General features: G+C 43.1%; 1 protein-coding gene across 2 annotated transcripts; it reads right to left on the reverse strand.

Moving 5' to 3' along the window:
* Positions 1-1,867: 1,867 nt before the first annotated feature.
* dennd3a (DENN/MADD domain containing 3a) lies at positions 1,868-15,775 on the reverse strand. Of its 2 annotated transcripts, none has more exons than XM_011608968.2 (30): positions 15,593-15,775; positions 14,217-14,296; positions 13,879-14,034; positions 13,622-13,757; positions 13,403-13,518; positions 13,190-13,320; positions 12,838-12,949; positions 12,627-12,746; positions 12,459-12,557; positions 12,259-12,378; positions 11,699-11,814; positions 11,333-11,488; positions 10,391-10,487; positions 10,194-10,297; positions 9,646-9,851; positions 9,415-9,574; positions 9,177-9,333; positions 8,795-9,017; positions 8,210-8,289; positions 7,784-7,963; positions 7,510-7,680; positions 6,891-7,020; positions 6,556-6,663; positions 5,381-5,478; positions 4,098-4,252; positions 3,863-3,929; positions 3,426-3,498; positions 3,228-3,346; positions 3,011-3,148; positions 1,868-2,931 (listed from the first exon to the last, which is right to left on the reverse strand). In XM_011608968.2, exons 2-30 carry the CDS (start codon positions 14,286-14,288, stop codon positions 2,737-2,739), a joined length of 3,795 nt encoding a protein of 1,264 aa, XP_011607270.2. In that variant the 5' UTR covers positions 14,289-14,296; positions 15,593-15,775; the 3' UTR covers positions 1,868-2,736. The 2 variants fall into 2 exon arrangements, with proteins under 2 accessions (XP_011607270.2, XP_011607269.2); XM_011608967.2 differs by having other exon boundaries at positions 14,208-14,296.
* Positions 15,776-16,010: the final 235 nt, after the last annotated feature.

Raw genomic sequence — 16,010 nt, forward strand, 5'->3', positions numbered from 1 at the left:
ATGGCATTGCTTTTACTTGTTACTTATTATAGCATTGAATTGAGGAGGAAAGTACAATAACTGTATAATAATTCTGAGCCGGATTAACCCTGGTGGCCCCTGCATTCTTCTCTCTCACTGGCTAGTTTATACAGAATTTGTTTTCCATGATTTAATAGTCAATGTGCTTAGTGACATGCATGGAGAAATTGAAAGAAACCATTTAGACGCATTAAATGAAAACACATTAGATGTGAGCTCGGTTCAACATCTGTCACCCATTACAGGCTGTTTGTGTCAGACATGTCTGACAGACCTCAGTCTTCATGTTATTCTCTAATGGAGCGTAATCACAAATATTCTGATTTTATGGTGTTTTATATAGCAGTTAATAATTTCAATGACATACAGTAGGTGAACGGGGACTCTTTGTGAGTCTCAACAGGATGACGCTTGTGTTTATGCATTTTAGTGATTCGAGCACTGATTCTCCACAGCACAGGTTAGCAGACCTTCAGACAACATCATGTGTTTAACTAAACAAACAGCGTACACATGGGCAGGAGGTTAAAAACATAAAGCTCTGGCTGTTTGGGGATCAACCATTCTAATTCCATGATTTGACCTGAAGCCTCTGGTATGAGACCACAGACAGAAAAGTGAATACACAGAAGGGTGAGGGATGCGCGCGGCAACAGAGAAAGGAGTGTTTCCTGCTGGGGTAAAAATAACCCGGCTTTGGTCCGAAGAGGAGTACAACTGCTTCTTCGAACTAAAGGGTGGAAACAGAATAACCACATCTTCATCATGTCAAACACCTTCTAGTTTTTGTGTATTGAACGATTAAAGCTGTGTCGATGCTACATTGGTTATGCTCAGGCATTACAATAAATGAGATTTATTCTGAGTTATTGTCACCTTGCTGTAACAGGAATTCTGAATAATATTGGGCTGAAATTAGGATTAGAGTTCTCTTCCATTTTAGCCATGTCTTATTTTAAACTACTCTTATCACAACTTGTTAAATGGGATTATTCTTCAAGCATCTCTATTCTTCCACAGTCAAGCTAACTGTGGTATATACTGTAAAGTTGTAGAGTTGCACTTAATTCATCAAAAATCCACGAGTTGCACCCTAAGAACATCCACAGCAAACTGGTGTCGTGTGCCTGACATGTCTTTCAATTTTCCATGTTGCAGCAGATGTTTATTAGCTTAATATTTTGAAACGCTGGCAACCTGAAAGCAAAAGTTTAGGGATTAAATGACACCGATCAAGAGCCGTGGGAGATATAGTGCAAATTTCCTGCTGCAGCAGAGGTCTGGTGAGAGATTACCAACCCTTTATGGTTTATGTAACAGCATGAAGCACAGGCAAGGATTCAGGCCTGTGAGGAAAACACGCTGCTTGCGACGCTGCATCCACGTATTTATTATGTCAGCAACTGACTGAGGTCTAGTGTGACTGGGATGTAATAAAAACACTGTACAGAGAGGTTAGAGGTCACTGAAAGAGCAGCAGACCTGCCAGGGTGCTACTCGGTTATGCTTTCTTTCTCAGTCACCTGATCAAGACGAGTAAGAGGAAAACAGCTTCTGTGTCTGCACTGGATCAAAATATTATCTTGTTCTGTCTTCTCAGATATAACTGTTTGCTTTGTTTGGACTGGTATTCATAAACTTAGCACTGATCTACTGGTTGAGTTTGAATAATCAACTCCTTACATCAACAAAATTTTCAGACTTCTGCTGCAAGGAAGCTCCAACTTACCCTTTAAACTAAATCACTGCCTTCGCTGTTAATGACCTTTGACTTCTAACCACAACAATCTAATCCCTTCCGCTTTTTCCACATATGGACCACAGGTGGAAGTGAAGGTTCCCAGCGTTAATACTTGTTTAGCCACATTTATTCCGGCTGTCAAACAGCACCCTCTTCTGGTCATGTCAACAAAGTGCATTAAAAAAACGATAAACTGAACGAATTCTACAATTTGGTTGAAAAAAAAAAAAACTCATTCAAAAAGAAAGACATAATAGTGTCCAGTTAATATTTAAACTTTCCTTGCATACATATGTAAAAAGGGAAACGTTAGGTGATTAGAAAGACTTCCCCTATCTTACTGTTATTTAAATGAAAAGATGAAAATAAAAGTTTGTCCAGTTTCTGTTAGTATCTATAAAAGAAATGTAATGATGGGTTACAAATGCTTAGAAAAGTACAAATATCTGCAGATTACATAAATTAAATCTCAAACTTTATAAATTGCATGAAAATTTTAGTCTGTATTTGAAACTTGTAAAGAAATAAATAAATAATTGCAGGCAATTTGCTAATGAGGTATTTTTGGCCACACAACACACGTGTGAAACACTGTGGGCTTCATAAACTTCATTTGTGTTTTTTGTCAGGATCCAATCTAAACATCTTAAAACGGCGTCACCTCTTCGGTCCCTTATAGGTTTACCTTTAAATTAAAACAAAACTCCAAAGCTAATTGGACTAAGAGGCTTAAACACTTATCAGATAATACTAGTGTGGTCAAACTAGAACTTATAAAACATGAACTAATCAATAAACACCATAAAAATGAATGAAAACTCAGCAAAATAAGGTATTCTGGATTCGACAAAAACCTCCAGAATTGCATTTCCTTCATATTTCCGTCCCGGGTGCTTTGCGTAAACTCGCTGCTGGGGGCTGTGAAGCGACTGAATCAGTCACTGAGAGTCAAGCTGAACAAAGATCAGTTCCTTCTATTCCACCTTCCAGATGGCCACTTTTCCGTCAAGTTTCCCGGCTCCGCTCAGGACGTAGCGATCCTCGGCAGAGCACAGAGCCATCACCTTGTCGCCGTGGCCGTACAGCTCCTTCAGGATCTGGTAGCGCTCTGCGTCCAGGATGTAAATCTTCCCTTTGGTTGAACTGGAGCCAACGCCGCCGACCCAGACCTGCACAGACGGGAATCGTCTCTAATCGTCTGTGGTGGGTTAATGGATGCAGCTGTGTGTATTAGTGGCGCATCCTAACCTGTTGTTTCACTTTGATCATGCAGTAACATCCGATGCAGTCGGGGAGGGTGACGCGGTGAAAGGGTCTGCTCGTGTCCTTAATGTGCCAAATACACACTTCAACCGAGTCGATGCAAACACTCCACAGCTCCTCCCTCTGACACACACACACAGAAGGAAATCAGCACAACATCAACTCATCGGTGTGAGCGTGCTGTCCAGGTGGAGGACGCTACCTCTGGTAACAGCAATATAGAGCTGAACAGATTTGCGTTTCCTCTTAGCTGTTCTGGAAGATTCAGGCGGTGTTTCACTGTCCCGTTCCTGAAAACCTCCAATATACTGTCCCTGGAGCCTGAGGGAAAGAGATTTTATTTCCATCCATGTCTCTTAGGCGTTTCCTTTTCATGCTTCAGACTGAGCCTGAGACTTACAGCACCACAGCGTTCCACTGCAGCTGGAGATGGACTGTAGGCGATCGCAGGAGAGACGGAAGTGTTTCTTCACCTGGACGGGTCCATTCACACGTACAAAAGAAAGAAAAATAAGTTTTGAGTTATGACCATTAGCCGGAGATGTCTGATTCTCATTTATCTGTCAATCGATCAGAGAGCTGTTTGATCCCGGTAGCAGCTATGGCTGTGGATTAGACACCGCGGTGTCTTCAGATTCAAGTAACACGATGGAGTGAATGTTCCTGGGGAACCCTACTGCACAGCGTTTCTGGCTCTCATGCCCAGTGGAATTCTCCCTGTGTCGTGGCCATCAAAGATGGGATAAGACTGCTAAAAAGGAGGAATGTGTAGGAGAAACCAGTGTTTCTCCTTAACCCACCAAAATGTCTTCATTTTATCTATTCATGACAGCTGACCTGTAGTGTTGCGATGTCCCACGCCATGACGCTTCCCTCTGCACTGCAGGAGTACGCCACCTTCTGGCTGAAGAGACAATGAGCCGGTTAGATGTGACGGCAGAAGCTGACCTCACCTTATCTTGTTGACTACTTGCATCTTTCCTAAAATCAAATTCAACCCTCCACCTTCCTCCAATGATATTCAATTTCAATCATGATTGTGTGAGAATCGGTGTTTATGTGTGTTCATTACCTATATTTGTCCGTGTCGAGCGCCAGACCAGTGACCTCCGCCCTGTGTTCAGTCAACTGCCTGTTACACACCATGGCCACCATGTTGATGATGTAGATAACAGAATCCTCAGAGCCCATCCAGACCTGGTCCTTATCGACTCCCAGCATGCAGTTCTGCAAATAAAAATAGATGCAGGGAGTAGATACAGACACTTGTGGGCTGCTACAGAAAAAAACAAACAAACAAACATTGAGTTGTTTTCTACATTGAAAGATAATTTAACACTATGCAGCTGGGAAGAACAGAAGATCGTTTTTTAAGTTCCTTTTAATTGTCTTGCAGCCTCAATTTGCTTATTTGGTGATTTTATATTGTGATATGGATTCTTTCTAACTTGTCCACAAGGTGGCAACATTGTTAACATCTGCTGCCTGGCGTGTTTGCATGTGTGAGCACCTAAACATGCAATATGAAATCAAGTATAACGTTTTAATTTACATCAATATTATTTGATTCAATCAAAAATAAAGTCAAAATAATAGCTACAAATTATTGTGTTAAACTGTGCAGCCACGTTATTTCACCCGCATCTAATTTACAATAGATATTATTAAAGAGCTTCTTCTTTTTTGTGATTGTTAATGGAATCTGAGATGTTTAAACAGGACAATGCAAAAATGTCTTGATTTATTGGGTAATTCTGTTCAGAACTGTGAGGGAGTCAAACATCTAGCCCCTACGTTTCAAGTTCAGGTTTAGATTAAAACGTGATTTACTGGCATTCAACTATTGAATATCCTGACATGACCCCATAGATTTAACATATAACTAATGCATGGTTTGAATGACTGGTAAATTGGAGAAATGAAACATAGAAGTGGTTTTGCTTCAGCAGGTTTAAACAACTTTAAAATGTCATTTATGCGCATTAATCTGATATCCTGATGCGATAAATGCAAAAATGTTGCAATAGACTGAAAATAAACCAGCATATAGTTTGAAAAAAGGTAGTTAGGAGAAATGAAACTTGGTTCTGGTTTTGCTTCAATAGGTTTATGAACACAGCTTTAACCTTGTAATGAAGGTTGTGCCGAAATGCTGAGTGCGGCAGAATTGGCTGCAGTTTTTTTTTTTTTAAAGTGATTGAAAAGCAACATTTCTACCACAACTTCTCAGTAGTGTCAAATTTACATGACAAAGATTCAGGCTGACTGCATGTTTTGTTATCAGTCCTTCCGTGTTTGTGAAATCTTTACATCCTTAAATGTAGTTGAAGTGGTGAGCATGAGTGAGTCCGTTACCAGTCGTGCACTCCCCACATGACAAGTGTTTGTGAGGGACCAGCTGGAGGCATCAAACACCATCACCTTACCCCCCCCCAGAGACACCCAGAGCTGACCTGAAAACACACATACGCACTTTATCAGTTATTTCCCAACGTCTTATCTCACACCCAAGTGTTTACTCTACTAAGACAAGAAAAATGTCTTTATCAACCAACATGTTCAGTGGGGAAAATTTTTAAGTTCAGAACTATTTCACAGCTGCATAACGGTCAGTTTCTTCCATGGCTGCTCCACAAACACACAGTGGGTAGCAGAGAGGGTGGAGACAGCTGGCGAGTAATCTGGATGTAAAAAGTGAGAGAAATAGGGAGCAAGAGGGAGTGTAGGGGAGGAGAAAACAGGCTGTAAGCCAGGAATTCCCTGACCTAAATTCAAACCAGCGAGTCAGAGCGGAGGTCTGAATAGAGCAGACTGTTCTTGCCACCAACTGAAATCTCAGAGAGCTGAGTGTCACAGTGGACAGTGTGTGAGTATCCGTGAATGTGTTGGTGCTGGAGGTCAGTCTGTCACCAGCCGGGCATTTAAGTGGGCCCAGATGGTCCCGCACGCTGAAGGCAGTGATTTTATGGTTCTGTTTGGGCCCCCCCATAATAATCTCAATGGTCTCACACAGCTTTGATGCTACAAAGGTTGCATCACGTGATGAACCTCCTGTTGCTATAATATGCTATGCTATGCTAAATTTACAGATATACTCAGAAACAATAAAATATTTCAGCAACAACAGTTTGTTTGATTTACTTCTCTTTTAGTTTCAGGGGTTTGTTATAGCAGCGGTGCAGCACTGTGATGTTGTGGCTGCTGAGCAGTCATTTTAAAAGCAAGAATTGCAATAAAAGCACAGAAAAAGTTAAGTGAGCATTTACAACTTTCTTTCTATTTCTGAGGCAAAGAAACCATTACAACTGTGGTTGTTTTCTCCAACAGGAGACCAGAGGTCGTAGAAGAACCTAATGGTGCGTTTTTATGACGAGTCTTTTATGTCAAAGCGAGAGAACAGGAGGAGGTGACGCAGCAAAGTGTCTGCTTTGGTTTTCAAACTTAATAAGAAACTGGCCTGTGTAATAAAGAGAAACCCGACACTGACACGATGACGTGGTGACGACATAAAGAGCAACATGTGCGAGTACCTGGCGTGTACAGAAGCACGTCTACAGCCTGAGGGGCAGCGAGTTCCAACGAGGGGTTAATTTTGTGTTTCAACGTCTCTGAGGTTGCCTTGGGAACCCTCATTGGCACTAGAGACACACAAACAGCAGTTAAAGAGAGAGAACTCACCATAAACAGGTACAGTACCGATGGCACAAAGACCCACCTGTAAACCACCCACCCCAAAAAAACACATTTTTAATACAACTGAGAATCTCAAATGTCACAACTCAACAACCTCAGGGGCCTACAACAACCATGTTGGGCAGAAATGTAGAGAATATTGTGCTTAAACTATACAAATGAATCATCCTACCTTCCATTTTGATCCGATCGAAGTGAGCCAGCTTGGAAGCGGCATAGATGGCTTTACTGGTCTGAAGGCTGCCGACGACGGCATCCATTAATAAAGCGTTGGTCAGGGCCTGCTGCATGTACTGAGGGTCCTGGAAACAAAGCAATCCACTTTAATCCCATCTAGAGTTTACAGAAAAGCTCAAGGCTACACATCTGAAACACTGTCTTTGTCTGGAGAAACTGAATTAAATGGCATCATGGAGTTAGTTATAATTGTAAAAAAGCTGTAATTACATCAGTGCTGAATATATGAAGCATTCAGAGCTACATCCAGTCACATATCTCTATATAAATAAGATAAAGGAAATGACTCAATGACTGGTAATGTAGAGTTACACAAGTTTCACAAAGGAAAGCATCTGGATTTGGATTTATTCTCTCTGAGGCCTTTTGGAATTTCAGCCACACCTACAAAAGTCACTTAAGTTCATAATGGCTGGCGTGCATTCACAATTACACAGACACTCAGTCAATAGCTAAATGCACGAGTCTTACAAGTGAATGAAAAGGCAGAAAATAGGAGTGTATATTTTTGTATTTATGTACGATGAGCTCTCTCACATGCATGGAATTATCACCTTGTGTTGGTCAGCCATGTTGCGGCCGGCCCACATCTCTTTGACCATCAGGTGCCATAGATCGGTCTCGGTCTTCAGATTGGCCTCGAAAGCCTCCTTCCTACCATGAACTCGCAGCTTCAGACTGGGGATTCGCAGGAGCAAGAAGGGAGCCGACGACACCTTCACCTCCTGTAAAGAAGAAAAAGTGGCCTTTTAGTCATGTGCCAAAGCATACTTCAAACCCCCAACTGCAAACAGCTTCTTTTCCAGTGGCGTCCCATCTTTATCTGACCTCCAAATCTCTGTACTGCGCCACCTCCACATATCCCGGTCGGCCATCGGTTAACAGGAAGAGCCGCCGTTGAGTCATGGCGATTTTCCCCACGCCGCGGCTCGTCTTGACTGAGGAGGACAGCTTGAAGACGCACTCGCTGGGCTCGATGTGCTCCAGGACAGATGGTGGCAGGCACACCTGAAAGTCACAGAGAAATAAGGTTGATTAGCCTAGAATGATGTCAAATTTGATGTACACACAGCTTTACAAAGTCTTTATTTAAGTGCCACATAGCATTAAAACATGAACTCAACTAATACATGATTTGCACTCGTGCAAACGGAATTATATTCGGGACATGTTCATTTTTCATCCTTATTTCACAGTTGTGTCTCAGTTTGCAGTGTGGAGGCTGGAGCTGATGAGAAATGCTCAGATACAGACCTCCTGAGCCTCTGCCTCCGTCTCCTTCCAGATGGTGTAGAAGTCTTTGAACAAATCTGGCCCCACCTGCTTCTGGTGACCTGAGATAAATGAAAGCACACAGTCATTTGAGCTGCCCAGTGGGGTTCGCATTCTCCAAACTGGGCTTTCCCAGGGACAGAGGTGGAAACTTGTTTGTTCAGTACAATCAGCAGGATGTAGCCGCTTCTAACTTCTAACTGCTCCGTTAGGAGCTAGACACAGCCAAGATAACCACTCACCCCATCCTGAGGAACGGTGTCAATCATTAAGCTTTTGCTTCCCTTTCCTTTCTTCCATTCTAGTTTACTGTAAATCGGTGTTGCTTGGTTGATTAAGTTCATCGGTGTTTGAAATACAACTATAATGGTTCTCAACTACACTTCCCACAAGATTTTATTTTATTTAATTATGCCATTTTTTATATATAAAACTGTTAAAGAAGGGCACCTAGTTCTCACCAACAATACTTGACAAACTTGCCTCCTTCAAGAAGATGTGAGGTAATTATTAATCCAAGGAAAAGGGGCTGGGGGAGGGGCAGGAACAATGCCCTGAATGGCTCACCTACAGTTAGGGCATCAAACAGCCTGTGTATGGTTCCTTGGTCCTTCACGATGCCACACTCCTGGATGCACTTCACAAAGTCCTCCAGCTGCATGTATGTCTTTGGGAGCTGGAAGCGCTTTACTGCACATTCATCGTGTCCCTTCCCAAAGCGGCACTGTTCGCGCTCCTGGTCCCTCTTCACCCGAATGATGAGCCGTTTCAGCTCAGGTCGTCTGTCCGCCTGTGGAGAGGTCATCAAAACCACCTCGACACGTTTAATATGGAGTCTGTGCTACAAGTGCAATTTAACGCATCGTTTGAAGGGTAAAATACTAATAATTTAAGAGCCTAAATTCACTGAAGTGTGTCTAGAAATGATTAGATTTTACCATCAACTGACCTGTGACCTTTCCGTCTCTGTCAGAGAGACAACCAATGACTTGACCATCTGCAGAGGGAAGATATCAGAGTCAGTCTTATAAAGACTCTGAAAGTCCTCCATTGCATCCAGACGCTTGTTGGAAACCGTGTTGACCAAACCACGCAGGTAATGGTACCTTACAGAGAGACATTTACAGGGTTGGGTCATTAAGATGTTTTAAAAGAGGTTCATTTCCTGTTTTCAGCCTTTGTAGTACCTGGCCAGCAGAGCAGACTCCTCGGGTGGTGTGGCATTAATAGCTTTTCCCAGGGATGCGACCATATCAGAGTAATAGTTCTGGACGTAATGATAGGCTAATGGAGGTGGGAAGTCCGGGAGGCGGAAAACCTTTATGGGTTTCTGTGGAAACTTCAGGCCTGAAAAATGACAGAGTCGTTTATAACAAGGTACTTTATGAGCAATTTAAGGTCTCTGCCCCTGCACTGACCGACATCAGGACTCATCTTGAGGAGAGAGGCTGTTCTGTGAGAGATACCGGCTGTCATGATGTCACCAACGGGCTGCTCCAGGTTAGGCAGGCTGGCTCCCAGCCTCTTGCTCAGCCTGTCACTGGGACTGGCGTAGCTTCTGTAACCAGTCTTAGACCACTCATTCATGAGAGGACGGCGAGGAGACTCCGTCATGGCGCGGTTCCTGGAGAAAAGACAAGAACCAGAAATCAAGACTCATTTGCAGTAGATTAAAGTGAGTTTGATTATCAAATCACAGCTGTAAAAAATGTATTCACGCAAATATTTACCAAGGAAAGTGCAAAAACGTTCCAATTTAATCTCTAATTTACTCACATCCATTGAGTAGAAATGAAAGAGAAACAATAAAGGCTTTTGTAGTGAAAAATTGAAGAACTTTTGTCATTTGTATACTATTACTCGTGCAACAAGCTCATAAAAAAAGCCTGTCTGTTTTGTTACATTTTTGAATTAGTAATATTTTACTTGCAATGCACTTTGACCCCAATGAATGATGACATCACACCTGTTCACGTGGTCTCTCGTGTTCTGCTCCATGCGACTGAACGCATCCCACTTCCTGTTCAGCCTGTCTCGCAAGAAAGAGTGGAATATGTGTGTGTCTAACACCTGGGGATGACAACAACTATTAAAAACATGCAACAGAGACAAGCAAAGCCATTCAGGGTGCTTGGGCGGCCGTCTCCATGAATGCGAGCATACTTTCTTGTAAAAAAGCTGGTCTGCCGGCTCCCTGGTCCGAAGGAACTCTTCGCTGTTAAAAACCCGGTGTTCGTGGTTCAGAAAATCTTGGACGCCTCTAAATGTGATGATAACAGAAGCCACAAAAAACATTCAATCTTAATTAAGCTCCCATTTGCAGGAGCTGCTGTGTAACTAAAGACAAAATATCAAAGTTTATCTCTTAATGACGTGATAAGTTATGTTGTGATTATGAGAGAAGCAGGACAGGAGCCACTGCTGAAGCATCTACGGGGCTGAGCGGAGCTTAAAGGTGCACTGTGCGATACTGTCTGGTTTCATCAACATCGTTGATCCGCTAGCTGCCCCTGAATACACTGGGAAAAATGCCAGTCTCTGAGGACAACATGAAGGTTGTGAACATTAAAAAAACAAACCACTAGTGGCACAGGATGCGCCCCAAAACAGGGTTTGGGGGAGGAGTGGGCAGAAGTGCATTTGCAGATATAAATATAACCTTACTCACCAGACTTGGAGTATGCTCGGCCATCTTAGCAAAGTTAGCCTAGCAGAGATCCAAGTGCGCTGCATCGATTTGTATTTATTTTAAACATATTGACGATATGCAAGATTGCACAGTGCACCTTTAACACAGGCAGTGCGATGTGGAAATGATACTGTTTAAAATAGTACTTTAAAGAGTAGTAGGAACTAGCATGGTTGTACTGTTGGTTGGTTACTGACACAAGTAGTACCGGGTTTTGTTTTTTTTGAGCATTCCTCTTTGAACTATCTGACAACAAAGATGTGGCCTTCCTCTTGTTTATAAAGAGGACGCTTTTATAAGGAGGACGTCTTCATTATGAGATATGCTGTGCAAAGCATTTCTGTGCAAATTTGACCAGCACGGCATATCTGTTTATTATATTTTTATCCATTCCTACTGTGGGCACGTCGCCTAACCTGAAGGTGTTGACCACGAGCTCCAGCATGATGTTTTGGATCTGTCTGTTCAGGGACGCCTGCCAGTCCCTGCGCTGGGATCGCAGCGCATTCACATCGGTTCCAGCTCCAAGGTGACACAGATCCAAGTCATAATGAAGCTGGAGACACTCTGCCCTGCACACACAGACCCCAGATATGCAACATCCTGAAATGACACGAATGCACTGCACACTTCAAGGAATGGGCCCTGCTCTGATGTTAAACCAGATCGCAGTTGTCATTCCAGAAAAGGAAAGGCTCATTTTCATCACCCTGTTTCTACTGCCAGGCATCTAAATTGCCTGAATAGAATCAAGTGGCTACATTAGGGTTGAGAGATGCTACCTTGACATGAAGCTCTCGGCAGCCGACAGAGGGATGGATGGGGGGTCAACGGTTTCAGAACAGGACAACTGAATGATGCCATCGTCGATGTTGACCAGCAGCAGCTCCTCTGTCTCCTACACACAAACATGTGGTTAAACTGGTACCGCAAAGATCATTTATTACAGCCCGTCTGTGCCTTTCCGTGTTACACGAGCAGCCGCTGGAGAAGGTAACCGATGTTCTGGTAGATGTGAATAAAGAGGCATGTAGTTGACAATTACAGTCAGCATTACAGTGAAGAATGTGATATAAACTTAATGCTGTAGACTTTACACATCCTTTATTTGCTCGTTAATTCCATAATTATGTACAATTATAATTGCATACAATTATAATGTAACTATATGTTAAATGGTGTAATTATATATGTTATATATAATTATACCTCCATAGTTTAAGGTTATTTGTATGCGTATAATCCAAAGTCTGCAATTATCCGAGACTGCTGCCGTCATCATCGTGAGGAAGAACGATGATGAGCGGCTAATTAGCTCGAGATGAGGAATATCTGTACTTACAGCAGCAACCTCTTCAAAGTGGCTGATGTGACAGCCCATCAGGAAGGCTGTAGGAGCCATGAGAAAGTCCAGCATCCCACTGGCCAAGACAGGGACGTATGGCTGCTGCCACGACAGGGGCTGAAGAAGGCGAGAGACGACAGGCTTAAAGGCACCTCGGAGAGAGGGAGATATAACAGGATCCAGTGTGAGACACTGACCTGCAGGTAGAGCAGCAAACTCTCAGCGACCAGCGTGAGTCTGGCCCAGTCAGAAGAGAAGAACACCAACCTCTGCTCTTGAAGGAGGCAGGACAGTACCTGAGGAGAGGACAGGCTTTTTTTTCCAAACCTAAATTCTGACTTGTGTGGTCATATGATGTATCTTACCTGCAACAGTGTCGTATGGCTAAAACAGAGGAACGGCAGATGCAGGTCGAGGTCAATAATGGGCCTGTCCTGATCCTCCCGCGACGGAAGAACCACTTGAAGGGGACGCAGGTTGAAACTCTACAACACAGAAGCAACGCCTAACTTGTACGGATGTATGGAAAGCAGAGACGTGTCTTGAATCAAACAGAGGGAAAGAGTATTTTCTGACCACGCGTAGTTGTCCAGGTGGTGGTAAAGGGACCAGGGACAGCTTGGCTGAAAATTCCTTAATTATCTCCTCAAGGTCAGATTGCCTTGCTGGCCGCAACTGGACCAGGAGACTGACGGGGTAGAATGAGGAGTAAATACATTTCATCTAGCTTATTATCACCTAAACCAGTGGTCATCAACCCAGTCCTGCAAGGCCCATCATCCAGCCAGGTTTTCTGTCCCACCAGGTAGACAACTGTGAAAGGTGTCCACATGATGGGACAGAAAAGCTGGCTGGCATGATGGGACTTATAGGACCGGGTTGACCCCTGATTTAAAAACCACACTATTGATGTAATGAAGATGCCCACCATGATAAACAGTCCTTCAGAGCATTGTAGTAGGGGAATTTAGAGATGATGCACACAGCATATGGGGCAAAGAGACGCGACTTTGATGGATTCCATCTGTGTCCATTCTGCAGAGACCCATCTTGATAGGACTAATGGGGCAGAGCGCCAATGAGAAAAGAACTCAGAACAAAAGAACTCAGGGTGCCGTTTGGGTGACAGTGAGTGCTGTACCTGTACAGGCCTGTAGTACTGTACCACAACTCCGTGGGTTCGGTTCCCAAAAAGGTCAGTGAAAACCAGGAAATGATAGCTGTCTTCTTTCTGCTCACTGGCCAAGTGAAGACCACCTGATAAGTAGAGAAGCAATATACCTCAAGACATGCTAAGGCTAAGAGCTAAAGCATCAGTTGGAATATTGGCACTATTAAGTTCAATAGAGAGTCACTATACCAGGGAAGCAGAGCTGTGGCAAGGCAATTAGGTCCAGATCCTTTGGAACGCTGATGTCCTCTGTTGCTGAGGATACGTCTGCACGATTGCTTGCTTCGCCATTAGACACGACTTCTGCAGCTCTATCTCGCCTCTTCTGCAAGCATTCATTGGATTCTTTTTTATTTTGAGAGTCATTTGTGCGAACACCTAATAAATTTACTCTCAAATGATCAACTGCTGATCCAGGCGCTGAGGTCAACGGGAAGCCGCCGAACCTTTTTGATGAAGCTCCTCCGTCTCTGAACACGACTGAAAGCAGGACCAATGGACTGGTTGGAGTTGGGCTCCTTGGAAACAAAGGGTGGGGCGTGGACCTGCAGGACTTCAGCTTCCAGGAGCGAGAGGTCACTCAACTTACTCTGCTGATGGAGCTGTACAACACAGGAAGATTTAGGATTACGCAGTAGGTTTGGTGCATACACCACCGGCCCAAATAAAATCTGTGAATTCAGTGGTGATCTGTCCATAAATGAAGAACTTATAGTTTATTTGAACCTTGACTTTATTTAATAATGTTGCCATGTGCTTATGAAAAAATAAGTACTTGGTGTACATCTCGAAGCTTATCACTGGAGGCCCCGACCACCACGCACGCCTCCAGCAGACCAGACGGGAGCTCTGCCATGACACCCTCTGACAGAAACACATAAACACAACTCTTAGCAATATCCACCTTGGCACAATTAAGGATATCTATGACAACAAAGCAGTAAAAAGCTTTGGCGGTGGTTAGATTGATTCCTGAAAAAGGATTCCTAATCCAGAGATTGACTGGGTTCACAAAAGTGGAAATCTGATCTGTTTGAGGATTTGAGATAAATGACAACAAAGAGGATCTCGGATCAAATTGAAAGCCTTCAGATCACACCCACATAGACTAAGCACATTTTCTTCTACTTTCGCCTCAAGTGTTTAACAAAAACAGCAAAGGAAGTCATCATATATCCTTTTTCCTAGGATTGTTGAGAGCTGACCATGCCATTTGGCAACCCTTATGCATTATTTCAACATATTTTCTGTTAGAAATCCTCTTTGCTCACTTGCTCATTTCCCCCCTTACACGCAAACATCGTGTCCTTCTCGCTAACCACGAGAACGACACGCTGCTCATTGGTTAAGGTAGGTTTACATTTGAGTCACCCCTAATCCAGGGAAGAGAATCAATCAATCCATCCGTCATCTATCTGGGTCAGGCAGAAGAATAAACATCTGACTTTCATTAGCTGCAGCTTGGTTTTCAAGCCGGGGAGACGTGCACTTTTACTGACCTGTTTTTCTCTTTTACGCACACATGTGCACAGTTTTACTTTAACCGAATGCCTAAAATGTTCTCACTTCCCAGAAATATCCTCTCTTTTCTGGTAAAATATGTATTCTGGTACAATTTAGGAACTTTAACCCTAACCCTATAGGTTTGTAATGATACATTTCAGACAGCAGCTTTGATGTAATGCACAATGAGTTAAAAAATAGGTGTATTTCAGATCGTAGGAGAAGTTTGGAAATGGTTAAAGCCACAACATGGCAACAATCTGAGGAATCTCATACTGCAGTGGAAATTCTTTGCCCCAGCAGGTTTGTGGGTCTACGTGTCTCTAAATAAAAGAGGTTATAATGAATATCTTTAAAATTGTGCAATTGCTGTTCTGTTCTGGCACTCAGGAAGAGGAAAGCTCTTAAAATGAGTCAAACGTGCCCATTCAACGGGTGTCTGCCCATATAAACAGGACCGGGAGGGGGAAATCTGCAGTCACTTAATAGAGACAAAGCCATGTTCGGAGGGTTAAAACAAAAATAAACACAAAAACAAAAACTGCGTAGCAATAGTTTGAACGTAACCTTTTATACGGAGAGCACAGAGGTTAAAAGCTGACTCGGGAGCAGTCGGGCGGCATTCTTCACTGGTTCAGATTCAAATCAAACACTGACCTTAGATTACGCGATCATGTCCACTGGCTACTTTACATCGCTCCAAATTGACTTGGCTCGCTCCTGAAAAGTCGACATAATGCGTCTCAAGGTTGACTTAGACTAACTTTCACAGTAAACCGTGATTCGCGCACTTTGTCACAGGAAAGCACGCAGTGTGGTTTACCGCTGCACTGTCAAACCAAGTCTAGACGGACTTCCGGTGCGGTGCCTTTCAAAATAAAAGGGTTAGCTTGTAGGCGGAACGGCTGTCAAAAGGAACAATAACGTCACCTAGTGTATATTTACTGTTTTGTATCCGTAAAGATCATAAGACATGGGCAAAATTATTCAGATAATAAATTGTAGGGTCTTGCTAGCATTATTTGTTATGTTATGGAGTAGTGGTAGTAGTAGTAGTAGTAGTAGTAGTAGTAAT

The sequence above is a fragment of the Takifugu rubripes genome, chromosome 12, assembly GCF_901000725.2.
Source record: "Takifugu rubripes chromosome 12, fTakRub1.2, whole genome shotgun sequence".
Classification (NCBI taxonomy): domain Eukaryota; kingdom Metazoa; phylum Chordata; class Actinopteri; order Tetraodontiformes; family Tetraodontidae; genus Takifugu; species Takifugu rubripes.

Bases quoted from the DNA above. Each gene is read 5' to 3' on its own strand.
- dennd3a (XM_011608967.2), bottom strand. From the start codon at position 14,288: ATGGCAGAGCTCCCGTCTGGTCTGCTGGAGGCGTGCGTGGTGGTCGGG. The intron at 13,758-13,878 runs GTTCGGCGGCTT...GAATGCTTGCAG, and splicing joins GGAGGAGCTTCATCAAAAAG to AAGAGGCGAGATAGAGCTGC. The intron at 12,379-12,458 runs GTCAGTGTCTCA...CGCCTTCTTCAG, and splicing joins GTTTGCTGCTCTACCTGCAG to CCCCTGTCGTGGCAGCAGCC.